Source organism: Perca flavescens, chromosome 20 (genome assembly GCF_004354835.1).
Source record: "Perca flavescens isolate YP-PL-M2 chromosome 20, PFLA_1.0, whole genome shotgun sequence".
Taxonomy (NCBI): domain Eukaryota; kingdom Metazoa; phylum Chordata; class Actinopteri; order Perciformes; family Percidae; genus Perca; species Perca flavescens.
Window position 1 is genome coordinate 30,092,170 of NC_041350.1, and position 17,873 is coordinate 30,110,042.

Here is a 17,873-nt window from a genome sequence, read left to right on the forward strand (position 1 = left end):
CGGAAGCCATGCACTGAAGGAGTTGCTAACTCCACCCAAACAGCTGACGTATTCATGTGACGCTTCAGAGGAAAGGACGTTTCATCTCTCTAAAAAACACATTTGCTCGTTACCTCTTTCCTCCGATGATTTCCTCCGTCTCTCCTGGGCCTCCTCGTGGGAGGGACTAAGACGCGAGGAAGGGAGGCATGTTTTGATCCTCCGTGTCCTCCTTGGCTACTAGCAACTGCGTGGAGGAGGAGTGGAGGCGGTGCATGATCACGGAAAGCTTGTATCACATGGACGCGCCAACAGTTTTGTTGTCATTACTTAGAATTCCTCATGGAGGCGACAGAAACTATGCACTATAGCTTTAAGGGCAACTGTTATACAGTATATGCATACATAAAAACAATACAGTTATCTTTAACAATTATCTGAAGCAGGCTACAGAAAGGTTACAGCATTCAGATAATGTAAATACCACTGGATGTAAAAACAGATTTGGTGAGTTAACTGTCCACCACTCACCATTGTACAGCTCAATGAAGTCATTCAAGTCACTGACAGTATGAAGGGTCTCACAGATAATCCAGTCCTCATTCTCCATTGTCCTCATGAAATCAATTTACTGACTAAATAAAAATCTCAGTCAGAGCTTTTCAGATTTAAAACCGCATACAGTAGCTCCAAAAAACGATCCATACTCATCGAGATTCCTCTTGCAATTTTAATTACATTTAGTGGCTTTAAATTAACCTGTTGCAACTGTGGCTCAGTATAAAAATAGTTGTAAAACGTCAAGTAAAAACCATCACCAGTTACGAGGTATGAGCTATAAAAAGGTTTTACCATCAACAAGAATATATTCCAATTCTTCCTACCACTAATCATTTCTAAATTGCCTAATCATTTAGATCTTGAAGACTAATATATAATATTAACTAATGTCCTGTTGAACTTTCATCGACCAGTTTCTCAGTTCACTTTGTTTGCTAAAAGCTAAAGGCTGGTGGTCCATTCTCTAGCTCTCCTTCCCTCTGTCTGGTCCTATGAGATGTATTAACAGACAGTTTACAGACTATTTCTGATTTAATATGTTTAACAGCAGGCCAACTGGCTTCAGTTCACTTGCAGTCTAATCTTAATCATAGGGAGTCCCCATGATGACTCAGACATCTTAATATAATTAATCTGGTATCATCGGACAAAGATAAGGGTGAAAGGGAAGGGGGTCGGTTATCTTTGGTAACATGACCCTGTGAGTTATTTAACATCTGGAGAGAAGCACTGCTGATCACTAATCTGCAAACACACAAAAAATAATGAGCAACCTGAAGTTTCCTAAAGTTCCTGGCTGGCAAGTCAATAGGATGAAGAAACCGGAGAGCTGTGACACACTTGAAAGTTAGCCAGTAGAATTATTTTAAACAAACCTTTTTGGTCATTGTAACCGCAGCGCTTTCAAGTCACTTCCACCGTGCTACCATTTTAGCAGCTGCATAAGCTCCTGAAATTAATCAATGCTATTTCAATAACAGAATTCATCAGAAACACAAATAATGGCAATTTATAGAAGGAGCAATTCCCATCTCAACAGAGATGAAATGTCATGTTCTGGATGTAAAATTATAATTTATGGTACATACTAACCGTACATGTTACACTTAATATAAATAAAATATTTAGATTATGGAATTCTGTTATTTATTTCATTTTTAAGAAACAATTTAATCCTAAATTCATGGCAGAATACAACACAATCCACAGTTTAACTGGTACAAACCTGTGTGAGTAGCAGACAGAACAGTGCAAAAAAATACAAATCTATCAATCAAACGTACTACATACTAATTAAAAAACAATACTTAAGAGGAAAATGAAATTTATTTGAAACAGGTGACTAAAACCAATTGAAAAAGCAGGGAAAGGGACTCGGCGACAATCACAATGTTCATTGTATCATTAGTTCAAAGACGTCAAAGACTTACAGAGTCTAGCCTGTGACGTTGCTTTCTGTTCATCAAATGTATCTTTTTGCACTACATCCACCTACACACAGTTTGTCTCATTGGTGGTTTGCTTGGTTTAAGAAGACTTTCAGAAATGTCAAGCGAGACTGGAACTTCGGAATATCAGGACCATGGTCATTGAAAAAGTGGGCGGTAAACAACTCTGCCTGATGGCTTTCAGCCTTTGTGTATAGTGTAACATAGTGTGGTGTGGTGTAATTTTTGTTTACATTAACTTTTACACACTAATGACTTTTCAAGCAATTCCACTGTCGCAGACTATTTTCCAATATCAGAATGAAATCATAAGAGTCTTGCTGGATTTTGGGCACGCTCCCATCGTCTCAATCGTTTGGTGTAAGGTGGTCATAAAACGCAGTCCGAGTCAGTAGTGTTCCGACAAAATCAAAAGTGTTTGATATTATCGTAAGTTTTAATAGTGCGTTCCATTTACCACGGAACTCTGAAGCCGAAGCTAGGAATGATGTCACACCCGAGTTAGCCATTGTTAGCAATAACAGTTTATAACAATGCATTACGCAGTTTTTTGTGCATACAAACCGTTGTTTGTAACAACATGTCCACAGATAGAAGATGGACAGGACTGTGTGGACAGGACTGTTTGTACGGCTGATTTAGTGAGACACAAATGAGACAGAAGGGCTTTTAACTTTGTTACTACACAACTGTTGCACAGAGCAGCCATGTTGCATGTAGCAAGCTTGGTAATTTTTTAAAACTAATCTAGTTGTAGTCTTGCAATGTGTGACCCTGCAAGATCCCCACTCTTTCCATGTTATGACAGTCTTTAAGGTTAGATGTAAGATGATTGTCTTTAGATGTGAGATGGTGTCAGACTGTAGTCTTTTCAAAGTCTGTTCAAAGTCTTCTAGTGTTTGGTAGGCATTAGTAGGACAAATATTTTCTTCCAATCAGGTCCAAACCTGATTCAGGTATACAAGCGTATGATGAGCTAAAAGCTTTCCATTCTAGGTTGATATCTTATATTTGAAAAAAAAATGTTGAGACTTTCACCACTTAGTTTTTTTTTTTCGCTGTAGATCTACTGTTATACTGCAGCGCTCCACCTAAGGTAAACAGTTTAATATATGGTGATTATTGTATCCATTATAGTATTGTGCCTTTACACTAGTTCTACAAATTTAGTTTTGTTGTATACCAATAAGTCACTACCATAGAGACAAATAAAAAAACTCACCCATGATGGGATCACTCATGCTGAGTCAGCAGGGAATGTTTGCAGGTCAGCAAACTCTGGGGCATATCAATATGAAGCAAACTTCTCTATCTAGTAAAGTAAGCTTTACCACACTGCATCTAAACACTGCAGATCCATGATTCCAGGAGAAGAGATGTGAAGGAAAAACACATGAAATTATTCTGAGAGTAATTCCCGTCTAACCAGCTAACTACATTTGTAGCCTGCAGGGAAGCAGGTGAGATCAGCTGGGCTCCGCCTCTTTTGAATCTGACTCACAGAGGATTCAGGCCTGCTGAAACAAGACCTGCAACAAGCTAGTGCTCCTGCAGCCTCCTGGCTTATTTATGCTACATACGCTGGGAAAGGGGTCAAAATCAAATGTCAATGCGGTGAACATTTGGATATTTTACCTAACCTAACCCCTGCACATAAGTGTGTTTAAATAGAAGTGTGCAATGTGTAAGCAGGACTTGGAAAATGAGCGATGCTGAATTACCAAGATGTGATGTTGAGGAGGAGTGTGTGGAGGCTGTGTCAACAACTGCTGTTGATAAATTAGATTTTCTGTTTCAACTATTAGTATTGTGATAGGTTTCTATTTTCACCTGCTGTTTAACTCCTGCTAAAATCATTCTTATAAAGATTCATGAAACAGTGCATTGCATCACATGTAGTATAAGGATGGCATTAAGATTTGTTAAATAATGATTCTCAGTGCAATCTGCTGTTTTACCTTACTCCGTGTTCTGTAAAAAACGTTTCATTTTGAATAGCAATGATTAAGTTACAAACACCCATATGAATCTTGAGTTGGTTCTGTCCAATTATGCACTTTGCAGGAGGAAGACACATCAGGATATACATAATTATACATGATAAAGATTAAGGGATACCATAGCCAATACTAAAACCATTAAGATATACAGGTAAGAAACAAGTCATTTCTAACTTTTGTATGATTATCATGGATGTTGACCAGTGATGCCACGTAACGTATTACTAGTAACGCGTTACTCTAATCTGAGCACTTTTTTCAGTAACGAGTAATCTAACGCGTTACTATTTCCAAACCAGTAATCAGATTAAAGTTACAAACTATTAATGATATGCCTAATACTGACATACCTGAACAGTTACTAGCTGGAGATGAGACCATGGACCTTGGATAGTGACTGTTACTGAGAGCCAGAGTGTTCATGTAGCTGATGAAGGAGACTTCCAGTCCAAGTTGCTGTCATTCTTAGCAAATAAAGGGAAGATGCTAGCTGACGTCACAGGCTTACTAACCTCTGCTTCTGCTCCACCCACCGCTCCAGACCTTAACACAAAGCTGGTGAATGCCATCTCCTCACTAGTTGAAAAATGTCAAGCCACGCCTGCAGATGGACCGGGCTATCGCAAGCTACGCATGTTCTCAGGTATGAGACCCACTCCACATGGAGAAGAGGATTATGATGCTTGGGCGGAACAGACCACCCACATGTTAGACGAGTGGCAGTGTTCTGATGTTGTCAAGAGACAGAGAGTAGCTGAGAGTCTTAAAGGACCAGCAGCAGATATTGTCAGAGGTTTGAGAGTCACTAATCCCCAGGCCACAGCCAATGACTACCTTAAAGCCCTTGAAACAACTTTTGGAACCACAGACAGTGCAGCTGATCTCATGGTACGGTTTCGTAATACATTCCAGCAAGATGGTGAGAAATTATCAGCCTACTTACTCAGATTAGACAAGTTTCCAGGGGCTCAGTAGAGGAACGGCCCGACGCTCCGGAGAAGATACGTTCCACAAAGTGTGACACGCTACCAGAAAACCAGGCTAACCTGCCAGAGGGTTTAATTGGACCTAGCTCTATTGTCTCAGTACAAATTGAGGGCATTTACGCTAAAGCTTTACTTGATAGCGGGTCCCAAGTTACCCTACTGTATCGCTCCTTTTATGACAAGTACCTAAAGCACCTGCCTTTGACCCCTATTGAGTGCCTGGAGATTTGGGCCCTCAGCGCAAAGGAGTATCCATATAATGGTTATATGTGCTTGAAGCTTGAGTTTACTGGAGATGTAGTTGGAGTAGCTGAGACCATAGAAACACTTGTGCTTGTGTGTCCAGATCCGGTTATAACAGGGGATGTTTCCATTGTGGTTGGCACAAACACCTCTATAGTTCGAAGACTGTTCCATGCATGTAAAACACATGGAGGAGACGATTTTCTTAACACCCTGTCTGTTCATCCAGTAATAAAAGAAGCTTATGAGAAGTTTAGGGAGACTCCTGACGACACAGCTGAGACAAAAAGAGGAACAGTCTGGTTCACAAGAGACAAGCCTTTCACTCTGCCACCTGGCGGTGTTGCAACAGTTGTTGGTATTCCAAAGTTTCCTGGAGGTCTCTCTAGCCAAGCTGTTCTAATAGACCGTCCAGAAGAGGATTGTTTCCCTGAAGAGCTTCTAGTCATGCCTGTTGTTGAAAAGTCCACTGCTGTTCAATGTCGTCGCATCACAGTCACCATGAGAAATGTGTCCAGTCATAATGTGACATTAAAACGTGGAATTCCTATTGCTCATCTATTCCCTGTAGATGTAATAAATACAGTCCTTGAAAAGGAGGGCCCTAAGCTGCCAACACATCAATTGTCCCCGTCCTCTTTCAACTTTGGTGACTCTCCTGTGCCTCCTGAGTGGAAGGAGCGACTGTGTCAAAAGATGATGGAGAGAAAAGAGGTTTTCTCCTGTAGTGAGTTTGATGTGGGTTGTGCAAAGAGCACACAACACAGCATTCGTGTGACAGATGATAGACCTTTCAGAGAACGTTTTAGACTGTTACCACCGGGTGATTTGGAGGATGTGAGGAAGCATCTGAATGATTTAAAAGAGGCCGGAATCATTTCAGACTCCCGAAGCCCCTATGCTTCCCCAATAGTTGTGGTTCGCAAGAAAAACGGCACCATACGTATGTGCGTGGACTATAGGACGTTAAACACTATTGTACCGGCTCATAGAGGTCTTCTAAAAGAGCCAGATCTGCCATTGCTGATAAGTGATCAACTGATGACTTCTCCTTCTTCTGTTAAACTGATTATATGCTGCACTGCAAGGCCACGCTGACTCAGAAACTTGCGTACACGAGTTCAGACCAGACGTGAGATTTGATCGCAGCCTACACTCACGTCCAAATTGATAAATGCCGAGCTTTGCGTAGGAATCGGCGTACGCCCGTCGTACGCCTGTTTTAGGTTGTACGCACGTTTCATAAATGAGGGCCACTGTGTCTAGACAAGGCATTGCTACAGACCCGGCAAAGATTGAAGCTGTGAAATCATGGCTACGCCCAGAAAACATCACTGCTCTTCGTTCCTCCCTTGGCTTCTGTGGATATTACAGAAGTTTTGTAAAAGATTTCTCCCGAGTCTGTTATCCCCTCAACCAGTTGCTTTAGGGCTGCATTGTGGCTGGAAAGACAGGGAAAGGGGCAAAGAAAAATAAAGACATCAAAGAGCAGAGGAAAGCACAAGCAGGTACAGCAACAAAAGATTGGTACCATCCTTCTGAGGCTTTTGGGCCTAGGTGGGACGAAGACTGTGAGAGAGCTTTTGAGGCTTTAAAGAGAAGTCTTACAGAGGCGCCTGTGCTGGCGATTGCCAACCCAAAACTGTCATATGTACTGCATGTTGATGCGAGCAGAGAAGGATTGGGAGGTGTCCTCTATCAGGATCAGGGAGAAGGTTTGCGCCCAGTTGCTTTTGTCAGCAGAAGCCTCTCTCCAGCAGAGAAGAATTATCCCACGCATAAGCTTGAGTTTCTGGCTTTGAAATGGGCTGTTGTCAACAAGTTGCATGATTACCTTTATGGAGTCAAATTTGAGGTCCACACTGATAACAATCCATTAACGTATGTCTTAACTACAGCTAAACTGGATGCAACAGGGCATCGATGGTTGGCGGAATTGTCGACATGTGATTTTAGTATCGGCCTGGAAAATAGAACGTGGATGCGGATGCATTGTCACGGCGTCCTCATGCAAACCACAATGCCCCTTATGAGGAGAAGGAAACACTGCTTGCCAACACAGTCCAAGCTGTCTGTCACATGTCCAAAGTCAGAGTACCTCACTGTCGCCGGTAAAGAGCTGTAGATTTCATGGGCTCATCCAAAGGTGTGGTGCCCAGAGCCTATTGCAACTTGTCATTTCTGAACTCTCAGCAGTTGCCCAAATTGAACGCAGCAGAAATCTCAAATTCTCAGCAGAAAGATCCGTGCATTGGAGAAGTGTGGCGTGCTATCATTCAGAAAAGTGCCAACCACGCCAACAAAGAGAAACATCCTGATGTATCACTGTTGTTAAAAGAGTGGGGGAAGCTAATGGTCAGAGACTCTGTGTTGTATAGAATGAGCCATCCACCAAACAAACCAGCTCGGCGGCAGCTGTTGCTCCCACAAGAGTTCAGAACAACTGTGCTCCAGTCGTTGCATGACCAATAGGGCCATTTGGGGTTTGACAAGACATACAGCCTGATACAAGAGAGGTTTTACTGGCCCCGCATGAAAGTTCAGATTGAAAGGTACTGTAAGAACTGTCCGAGGTGTGTTCAGAGAAAGACGCTGCCTAAGAGAGTTGCTGAGTTATCACATCTTATATATATATATATATTTGACAGAAAATGAGAGGAATAGTCCCCCGATCCCTACACCATTTACTGTGTCAAAACAAGGTTTTACTTATTTAGGTGTCAAAATTACCCCTACTATTGACAAAATGATTTCAGTTAATTATGACCCCCTTGTGGAGAACGTCACACAATTGATAATAGATGGACCAAATTACCCATATCCTTAATCGGTCGCATTCATATCCTAAAAATGTCAATTTTAAGTACATTTTTATACCTCTTCCAGTTAATTCCACTCTCTCCAGCTCCTTCCTTTTTAAATTGCTTAACAAAACATTCTCAAACTTCATTTGGAATAACAGACGGCCTAGACTCAGACTTTCCTTGTTGTATTTACCATATGACAGAGGTGGTACTTTTGGGCAGCACAAATTAGGGCCGGTATGTTCTACTTTGTCAATGACAACCCAGCTTGGGTTGCAATGGAATCACAGAATATCATTACATTTGTACATATATTTGGCAGATAAAAAAAAGCTTCTTAAAAATACCAAAAATCCTTTCTTGAAAAACACTATAAGGATTTGGCATAATGCCATTGCCATTGACCCGGGTTTTAAACTTTGATCCTCCAAAGTTCTTGCTAAAATATCTAATTTGTACAATGGAATGTCATTTGAAGATCTTAAATCCAAATTTGGCCTTCCTACAAAACATTTTTTTAAATATCTCCAAATCAGAAATTATGTTCTATCTAAGCAGTGTAATAGCCTGGTGCTCCCCCCCATGTCCATTTTAGAAGACACTACTTTAAAATACTTAATAGCTAGGGGACAGGTGTCTGTGCTTTATAATCTGTTTGTTAGCGGATCTAATGAGTCTTCATATGATATATTACGGGCCTGGAATATGGATTTAAATGAAAATATATCAGAGGAAGAATGGTCAGAAGCCTGCTCTTTGGTAAAAACTCAATCTGTAAACTCATATTCTATACTATTGCAATATAAATGGTTGAGTAGACAGTACATTACTCCTATCAAGCTGCACCACTTTAACCCAAATATTCCCGACACGTGCATTAAAGGAGAATTCCGGCCAATTTTTACGTTAATCTTGATCGCTATAGCTACGGGAGTACTTTCGATAGAAAAAACCCCGACCCAAATCAGTGCAGGTAACACTGAGAAGCTGCAGCTACGTACTACAAGCGTCCCCTGAGCTAAAACGGCAGTGCTCGGGGCAAGTTTTAGAGTGCCTTTGTGCCTCTTAACAGACACAATATGCAATTAATATGTCTGTGCCACATGAACAGGGCCCTTACGTGTCAACAAGATGCGTTTTCAACTCAGACATTGTTTAAATTCACCTACCCTGGTCCCTGTCTCGATCCTGCCAGTAGCTAGCTTGCCCTGCTAGCTGATAGCCGTTAGCTGCCGTTTGGTGAGTGTATTCAGACAGGCTTCTGTGATAATCATCCCAATAACAATCCATGGAGCGGTGGTGGTGTGGCTATGTCCTCCAGAGGACAGGTCATGTCACGTCTTGAAGTGTATTCCCCCCCTAAAAAAAACAATAGTGTTGTAGTAGCTGTTAGCTGCTAGCTGCCCTCCGGTGAGTGTGTACAGCCAGATAGCTGTTAGCCGTTAGCTGCTAGCTGCCGTCCGGTGAGTGTATTCAGCCAGGCATCTGTGATAATCATCCCAATAAAAATCCACGGAGCGCCCGGTGGTGTGGCTATGTCCCCCAGTTACTGAAGGCTACCTTTAGCTTGTGCTTGGAGCAGCAAGTTCATCTGCCTGTTTCCCCTCTGTCGGTCAGTCTCGTTCTTTCCAACTCTTGAGGCTAGTTCTTCGTCTGTATGCTCTGGTTCGAATAAATAAGGATGACCATCAAACGCAAAAGGCTCTTCCGTGTGTTGCATATCTGCTATATTCTTCATACTCCAAGCTTCTTCCGTTATAAACAACTCCGCTTTTCACTCTTCACACACACTACGCTCCAATCTGCAAATTACTGTTTACCTTTTTCTGCTACAACTGAATTCCCAGGAGACCGCGCGATGCAACAGCTAGGCTTCAGTAACGCTATTACTGTGCAAGCCACAGACATCGTTTATCCCGTTTCCATGTAGTTACATAGTCACTGATATGGTCATAACCACTACAGTGCTCAATTACCTATTTTGAGAGGAAATAATCTAAACCTTTCGCTGCAAAGGCATGATCTGTCCTATGCAGGATATCCACCAACCCACCGGGCGCTCCGTGGATTTTTATTGGGATGATTAGCACAGATGCCTGGCTGAATACACTCTCCGGACGGCAGCTAGCAGCTAACGGCTAACAGCTATCTGGCTGTACACACTCACCGGAGGTCAGCTAGCAGCTAACAGCTACTACCGCACTATTGTTTTTTTTAGGGGGGAATACACTTCAAGACATGACATGACCTGTCCTCTGGAGGACATAGCCACACCACCACCGCTCCGTGGATTGTTTTTGGGATGATTATCACAGAAGCCTGTCTGAATACACTCACCAAACGGCAGCTAGCAGCTAACGGCTATCAGCTAGCAGGGCAAGCTAGCTACTGGCAGGATCGAGACAGGGACCAGGGTAGGTGAATTTAAACAATGTCTGAGTTGAAAACGCATCTTGTTGACACGTAAGGGCCCTGTTCTTGTGGCACAGACATATTAATTGCATTTTGTGTCTGTTAAGAGGCACAAAGGCACTCTAAAACTTGCCCCGAGCACTGCCGTTTTAGCTCAGGGGACGCTTGTAGTACGTAGCTGCAGCTTCTCAGTGTTACCTGCACTGATTCGGGTCGGGGTTTTTTCTATCGAAAGTACTCGCGTAGCTATAGCGATCAAGATTAACGTAAAAATTGGCCGGAATTCTCCTTTAAGTGTAGCCATCAGAGGGGGGTCACTGTTTCAGTGTATGTGGAGCTGTCTGCAGGTTGTACGCTTCTGGAAAAAGGTACTGAACGTTTTTGGTCGTATTATTGGCAAGGTGATTCTTACTGATCCTAAGTTATGTATCCTAAATATTTACCCTTTCCATTTTGTGATAACTAATGATGAAAAAACTTTAATTAGTATGTGCCTTTTGGAGGCTAAAAGGTGCATTGCTAGGTCATGGAAAAAACCAACTGTCTGTGGCGTTTCTGAATGGTTAAATGGAGTGACCTCCTATCTGGCACTGGAAAAGATAAGTTATTTCACAAAAAACAAGCTTGATAGGTTTTGGAGTATTTGGGGAGTTTTTTTATAATTTCCTGGAAAATGAAAGTTTACGAAGTGATGGAGGGAGTGATGAACTGATTTGATTGTGACTGTGGCTGTAACCCCCCCTTTTTTTCTTTTATTTTTTTATTTTTATTTATTTTTTATTTATTTTATTTCCTATTTTAGGTTTATTCATTATTGTGTACATCTGTGCTCATGTGCATATATATAATTTTAGTATTTTATTGCAATGTATGTGTATATGGATGCAGAATTTGTCATACATTTACATACTTCTATACTATTTTCAGATTTTATATTGATTTAACATAACTTTTGCGTTTCTTTTGATGTGGGGAGGGGGGGTGGATGCGCTATGTTTTTTGTTTTTGCTGTACTCTTTGTTGTAAAGAAAACAAAAACCCAATAAATACATACAAAAAAGAAAGGCTTCTATGCTTCACGTGTGTCTCTCTCTCCCAACCTAAACAGCTGTATTGTCATGAGCTGAATGTGGGCGTTTACTCTTATCGTTAAACCAACCACATTTTTTGAGGCATTTTTGGCCTTTATTTTGACAGGACTGTTGAAGACGTTAAAGGGGAGAGAGATGGGGGAATGACATGCAGCAAAGGCCCGCAGGTCGGAGTCGAACCCAGGCCTGCTGCGTCGAGGAGTAAACCGGAGCTATATAGAGATATATGGGTGCCCGCTCTACCAACTGAATTATCGGGGCGCCCAAACCAATCACATTTTGCCACAATCTCTGTGAGCTATCGCATTGTTGCATTCAAATTTTAAATGTGTTCTACTTTTTGATGCTGGTAGTTGTCATTTCAAATAAAATCAATGTGACCCTCCTCCACCCCATTCACCTCCAGTTCTCATAATTACCAGTGCCCAGGGTTCCTCCATCAGAAGCTCCGCTTCACATCACATCCATCCTGATTTCCAGGCTTCCTTTATCCCTCCATCATCCCACCAGTGTCTAAACTCCATCGGGAGAGGGGGGATATTCCTATATATCCACAGCCTCTATGTCCCTTGTTATTTAACATTGCGATGGGGTCTAATCACCAAAGACTCTAAAATATCAATGTTGTGGGTCAGCTGCCTTGTTCCCCCTTCCTGTGTGTTTGTGTCTCACTTTTCCCCTCCGTGTCTGTCTGTACTGTTTGTCTTTACCTGGAAGTGGCAGGGGGCGTGTCAGGAGGAACTAGGTCAAGAGGCGTGGCCATTCATCTCTGCTCTGTCGCCGGCACAGCCGAGGCTCATTCAATGATTCACACCTGCAGTATTTAAACCTCTTCAGCGCCAGATCGTTACATACCTCGATGTGGTAACTTGGCTCAGTATCCCTGCTCCTAGCAACTCTCTCGAATTTACGTTTACTTTGTCTAACTGCAATTCCGGCTGCTCCGCCGTGCTGCCTACCTCACGCCAACTCCGACATATCCACCTGCTTCGCCTGGTTTCAACTGTGGAACTTCTTCAGATCTGCCACTGCCTGGTTTCAGTCCACTCCCGGAAAACTACTAACTCAGCCTCGGTTGTTCATCTCCACTGAGTATTGTCATCTAATAAATACTAGAACTTTTATCTGTGTCCTGTGAGGTATCTCTGTGTGTTGGGCCATATATACAGCCTTAACAATCAACCTATTATGCACCATGTTCATTAAAATTATTTCACTCTTAAATTAATTGATTTTGATCCTGATTGCACTGCCACTTTAGGGTTGCACGATATTGACAAAATGTGATATTGCTATATCGATTATGAATATTGCGATATCGATATTAATTTTGATATTTTTAAATATATGTAAAATTACAAAAGTTACAAAAAAACGCATCAAAATACATTCATAACAAATTAAACAAGTTTTATTTCAACTGACTGTCATATTGGACTGGTACAACATGAATAAATAAATAAGGATGTCTACAGAAAAGAACATGTTTTACTGGTTGTACAATATAAAATACATAAATAAAGAGAACAAGATACAATTTTTCTTTCGCTTCTCTGATTCGTTCCGTTTTGTTGTCTATTTCTTCACTTACACTGTCACTCTGTCAAAATATGCACACACGTGGTACGCAACTAGCGTTTGTCAGGTAGTGGACCCGTGCGCTGATGTGCACATGTGTGCAAGTGGCACGGTAACTGGCCAATGAAACATGATCATTATAGCATTTCAAGCGGGCTCTAAATCAAACACAACTAAGCCATACAGCCAACGGGACACTGTGCTCCACAACATAAACAAAATATTGCATACTTATTGCGATATATTGCAATAACGATATTGAGTCGATATATCTTGCACCCCTAAACTACAAACCCGATTCCAAAAAAGTTGGGACACTGTACAAATTGTGAATAAAAAAGGAATGAAATACTTTACAAATCTCATAAACTTATATTTAATTCACAATAGAATATAGATAACATATCGAATGTGGAAAGTGAGACATTTTGTAATGTCATGCCAAATATTGGCTCATTTTGGATGTCATGAGAGCTACACATTCCAAAAAAGTTCGGACAGGTAGCAATAAGAGGCCGGAAAAGTTCCGGAAAAGGAACAGCTGGAGGACCAATTTGCAACTCATTATGTCAATTGGCAACATGATTGGGTATAATAAGAGCCTCTCAGAGTGGCAGTGTCTCTCAGAAGTCAAGATGGGCAGAGGATCACCAATTCCCCCAATGCTGCGGCGAAAAATAGTGGAGCAATATCAGAAAGGAGTTTCTCAGAGAAAAACTGTAAAGAGTTTGAAGTTATCATCATCTACAGTGCATCTCTATCATCCAAAGATTCAGAGAATATGGAACAATCTCTGTGCGTAAGGGTCAAGGCCGGAAAACCATACTGGATGCCCGTGATCTTCGGGCCCTCAGACGGCCCTGCATCACATACAGGAATGATACTGTAATGGAAATCACAACATGGGCTCAGGAATACTTCCAGAAAACATTGTCGTGAACACAATCCACCGTGCCGTTCGCCGTTGCCGGCTAAAACTCTATAGGTCAAAAAAGAAGCCGTATCTAAACAGGATCCAGAAGCGCAGCCGTTTTCCCTGGGTTAAGGATCATTTAAAATGGACTGTGGCAAAGTGGAAAAGTGTTCTGTGGTCAGACGAATCAAAATTTGAAGTTCATTTTGGAAAACTGGGACGCCATGTCATCCGGACTAAAGAGGAGAAGGACAACCCAAGTTGTTATCAGCGCTCAGTTCAGAAGCCTGCATCTCTGCAGTGGCGGCTGCTGGTCATTCCAAGAGGGGAAGCTCATTCTTGGCCTACATCATAAAAATTGTCCATTTATTTATATTAATATTATAATAATATATATAATAATAATAATAATAATGTAATAATTAAATTATATAATAATAATAAATAATAATATAATACAATATTATTATAATAATAATTTATAATATCCATGAGAAGGTTTCATCAAGAGGCATGGCCGGCAGTACCTTTTCTTTGTCACAGAACTTCCAGCCAGCTAACTTTGTCATACCAGGAGAGCTGAACAGACCTGTTACTTTGCCCTATCTTTTGCACTAAATCAATCTCAAGTGTTGATCTAACCCTGCTGTTTAATTCTAAGTTTCTCCTCATAAGGAAAACTTTCAAATGGCTTTGCCAAAATCAGGTCGACAATATTAGCATTGTCTGCCATCGTGCGTAGTTTGCTAGCTGGGTAGCTCACCTCTACAACACTAGCCTAGCCTACTGTATGAATGAATGAATGATCTAACAAAACAATATTAAACTGAACCAAGGAATGTGGTGTATCATTGTATGAAATGTATGATGAAAATTGGCTAGCAATTTCGCCAAGCAAATACCAAGAAATCGGTTGCAGCAGTTCGTCTTTCAACTAGACTTGCAAAATCCGCGATGGGACTGAGCTGAGCTCCTCGCTTGAAGTTGAACAGCTTCGGCAACTTTTTATAGTACAAAATCGCTGTCAATCAAAAGGAGATACAGTCCTTCGACAGACCCTCCAATCATCACGCAGAAGCCCAACGTCCAGGCCAGCCTACTGCTCCATTGACCCCCAGAGACGCTGAGAGTCCGTGGGCGGGACATAATCGCAGCATTTATCCAATGACCGTCTAGTTTCGAAGCACTGAAAAAAAACTGCTAGAAACAGGCCCATTGAAGTCAACGGACGCTAGGCTTCAACGGGGAAATGCACTGAGACGCTACGGGAATGTATGAGAAGGAAATCGAGTCAGCTAATTCTGAACCAACTCGTCTTCGAGATGAACGTATTCAATAAATTGTTAACACAATAGTACATATTTGACCATTTACATTTTAGACATTTTATGGGAAGCTGAGCTTCCCTTGCAGTCTTAAAGAAATCAACACTGCATCTCTGATGGTATGGGGTTGCATGAGTGCGTGTGGCATGGGCAGCCTACACATCTGGAAAGGCACCATCAATGCTGACAGTTATATCCAAGTTCTAGAACAACATATGCTCCCATCCAGACGTTGTCTCTTTCAGGGAAGACCTTGCATTTTCCAACATGACAATGCCAGACCACATACTGCATCAATCACAATGTCATGGCTGCATAGAAGAAGGATCCGGGTACTGAAATGTCCAGCCTGCAGTCCAGATCTTTCACCCATAGAAAACATTTGGCGCATCATAAAGAGGAAGGTGCGACAAAGAAGACCTAAGACAGTTGAGCAACTAGAAGCCTGTATTAGACAAGAATGGGACAACATTCCTATTCATAAACTTGAGCAACTTGTCTCCTCAGTACCCAGACATTTGCAGTCTGTTATAAAAAGAGGGGATGCCACACATTGGTAAACATGGCCTTGTCCCAACTTTTTTAGATGTGTTGATGCCATGCAATTTAAAATCAACTTATTTTTCCCTTAAAGTGATACATTTTCTCAGTTTAAACATTTGATATGTCATCTATGTTGTATTCTGAATAAAATATTGAAATTTGACACTTCCACATCATTGCATTCTGTTTTTATTCACAATTGTACAGTGTCCCAACTTTTTTGGAATCGGGTTTGTACACCACACTAGAGATTAAGCAGAAATCTAAACCTTCCAGCAAATGTCCAAGATACTGTAAACACTGAGTTTGAGAGCTAATGCCATGTGTGTAATAAGAACAATCCAGATGCATAATACCATCTAAGGTCAACATCAGGAAGACCCTACTGGGGGCTTTTTCTCTAGACAACACAACCTTGCAGAGTTACAGGGGCATCCAAACCCTTCTGTGCCAACAGAGGACTATGTTACCTAACACTTACTTTTGTTTTAGCATTTTAGCATGCTAACAACAGCACAAAGCTAAAAGTACTGCTGAGGCTGATGGGAATGTCATCGGTTTTGCAGGTATTTGGTCATAATCATTGTTTTGTTTATTAAATGTAAAAAAAAAAAATTGAGAAACATTGAGTGCATCAACATTTCCCAGAGCCTCAACTGATATCCTAAAATAGCTTATGCTTGACCAACAGTCCATAACCCAAAAGGTATTCAATTTACAATGATACAAAACAGAAAAAAAGCAAAACAGTTTAACATTTTTAGTGCATTAAACAATACATCAATTACCAAACTTTTCTGTCAACAGAAATTTAAAAAATTTAAAAAATGATTATGTAGTTTCAGTATTAATCACTTAGTAACAACAGATATTAGTGGATAAATGATTTTGAGATTAAAAGTTTCATAAAACCAGAGACCAAATGCCAAATCTTACAGATTAAGTAACAGGCCAGTTGACAACCAGCTTGTAATATTGAGAACTGATTATATAGGTCACACACACAGAACCAGATCTTTGCTTCAAATGTTCAAAAACACCCTGGGAGACAGCAACTTAATGAGCGAGAAGCGTTTATTACATCCTCCAGCCTCCTGCGCTCTCCCTGCGGATGGCTCTCTGCAATATGACTCATGTCTCTGAGAGCAGGTCTTCAGTTTTCAGCAATAAACCAAACATGACCTCAAAACAAAAGTGACAAAAGGGAAACAGAACAGAGCCAGCAGTGGACGTTAAACTGCTTTCCTGAGTGAGAAACATAACTGAGGCCAAATAATGGGTCTTATGTTGCCACAGTAACCAAGATCAAACACTGAAATCAAGACACAGGGCTTTTTCTTTTTCCAGTTGCATGACCTCAGACTTCTCTCAGGGCAAGCAGAGACCAGAAACACTGAGCCTTCACTCAGTTCACGTTGAATGCTTGTTGAAGTTATTCACCAATCTATAAAAGCATCACTATTGCTATGAGAGCCTAAAACTGAGACTGAAGCACAAAAAATAGCTGCTCTGGTCTTTAAAATACCTGCAAAAGGAATACAGTAACTAGAAAACAAATGTTAGTCAATCCACCCCAGCCACGATAAAACCCAGTCAGAAACACGCTACAGTAACCTTAGTAGAAGTGGAGAGAGACTGACCCTGCAGCAGCATGTGGACATTGTCGATGTCCAGGGGGATGGACCCCCTCTCCACCAGATCATCTCTGGAGTCAAAGTCTGATGACATACTTTCTCATTCACAGCCTCCCGGCAGCATGGCAACGCTCTGAAAGAAAGAGAAAAAAGTCAGTGTTAGTGCAGTCCAGTGTAGCTTGAAAGGTGAAGCATAATCTCTGCTGGGGTAAAGGCTCAATGACACTGTGTTGAAAGGCATGGTTCTTAAAGGAATACGCCACTGTTTGTTGAAATAGGTTTATTCACCGTCTCCTCTATATTTATATAGGTGGGCAAACGCATTTTGCCGCCGCCGCTAGCATAGCTTAGCGTAA

At 41.3% G+C, this 17,873-nt stretch overlaps 1 protein-coding gene across 1 annotated transcript in view; it reads right to left on the minus strand.

The window, feature by feature from the left end:
• syne2b (spectrin repeat containing, nuclear envelope 2b) overlaps positions 1-17,873 on the minus strand; it is a 158,742-nt gene that overhangs the window by 113,597 nt on the left and 27,272 nt on the right. The window contains exon 2 of the mRNA XM_028565176.1: positions 17,524-17,650. Coding sequence (XP_028420977.1) covers positions 17,524-17,611 — 88 coding nt within the window. The 5' untranslated portion in view covers positions 17,612-17,650. The remainder of the gene's footprint in view (positions 1-17,523; positions 17,651-17,873) is intronic.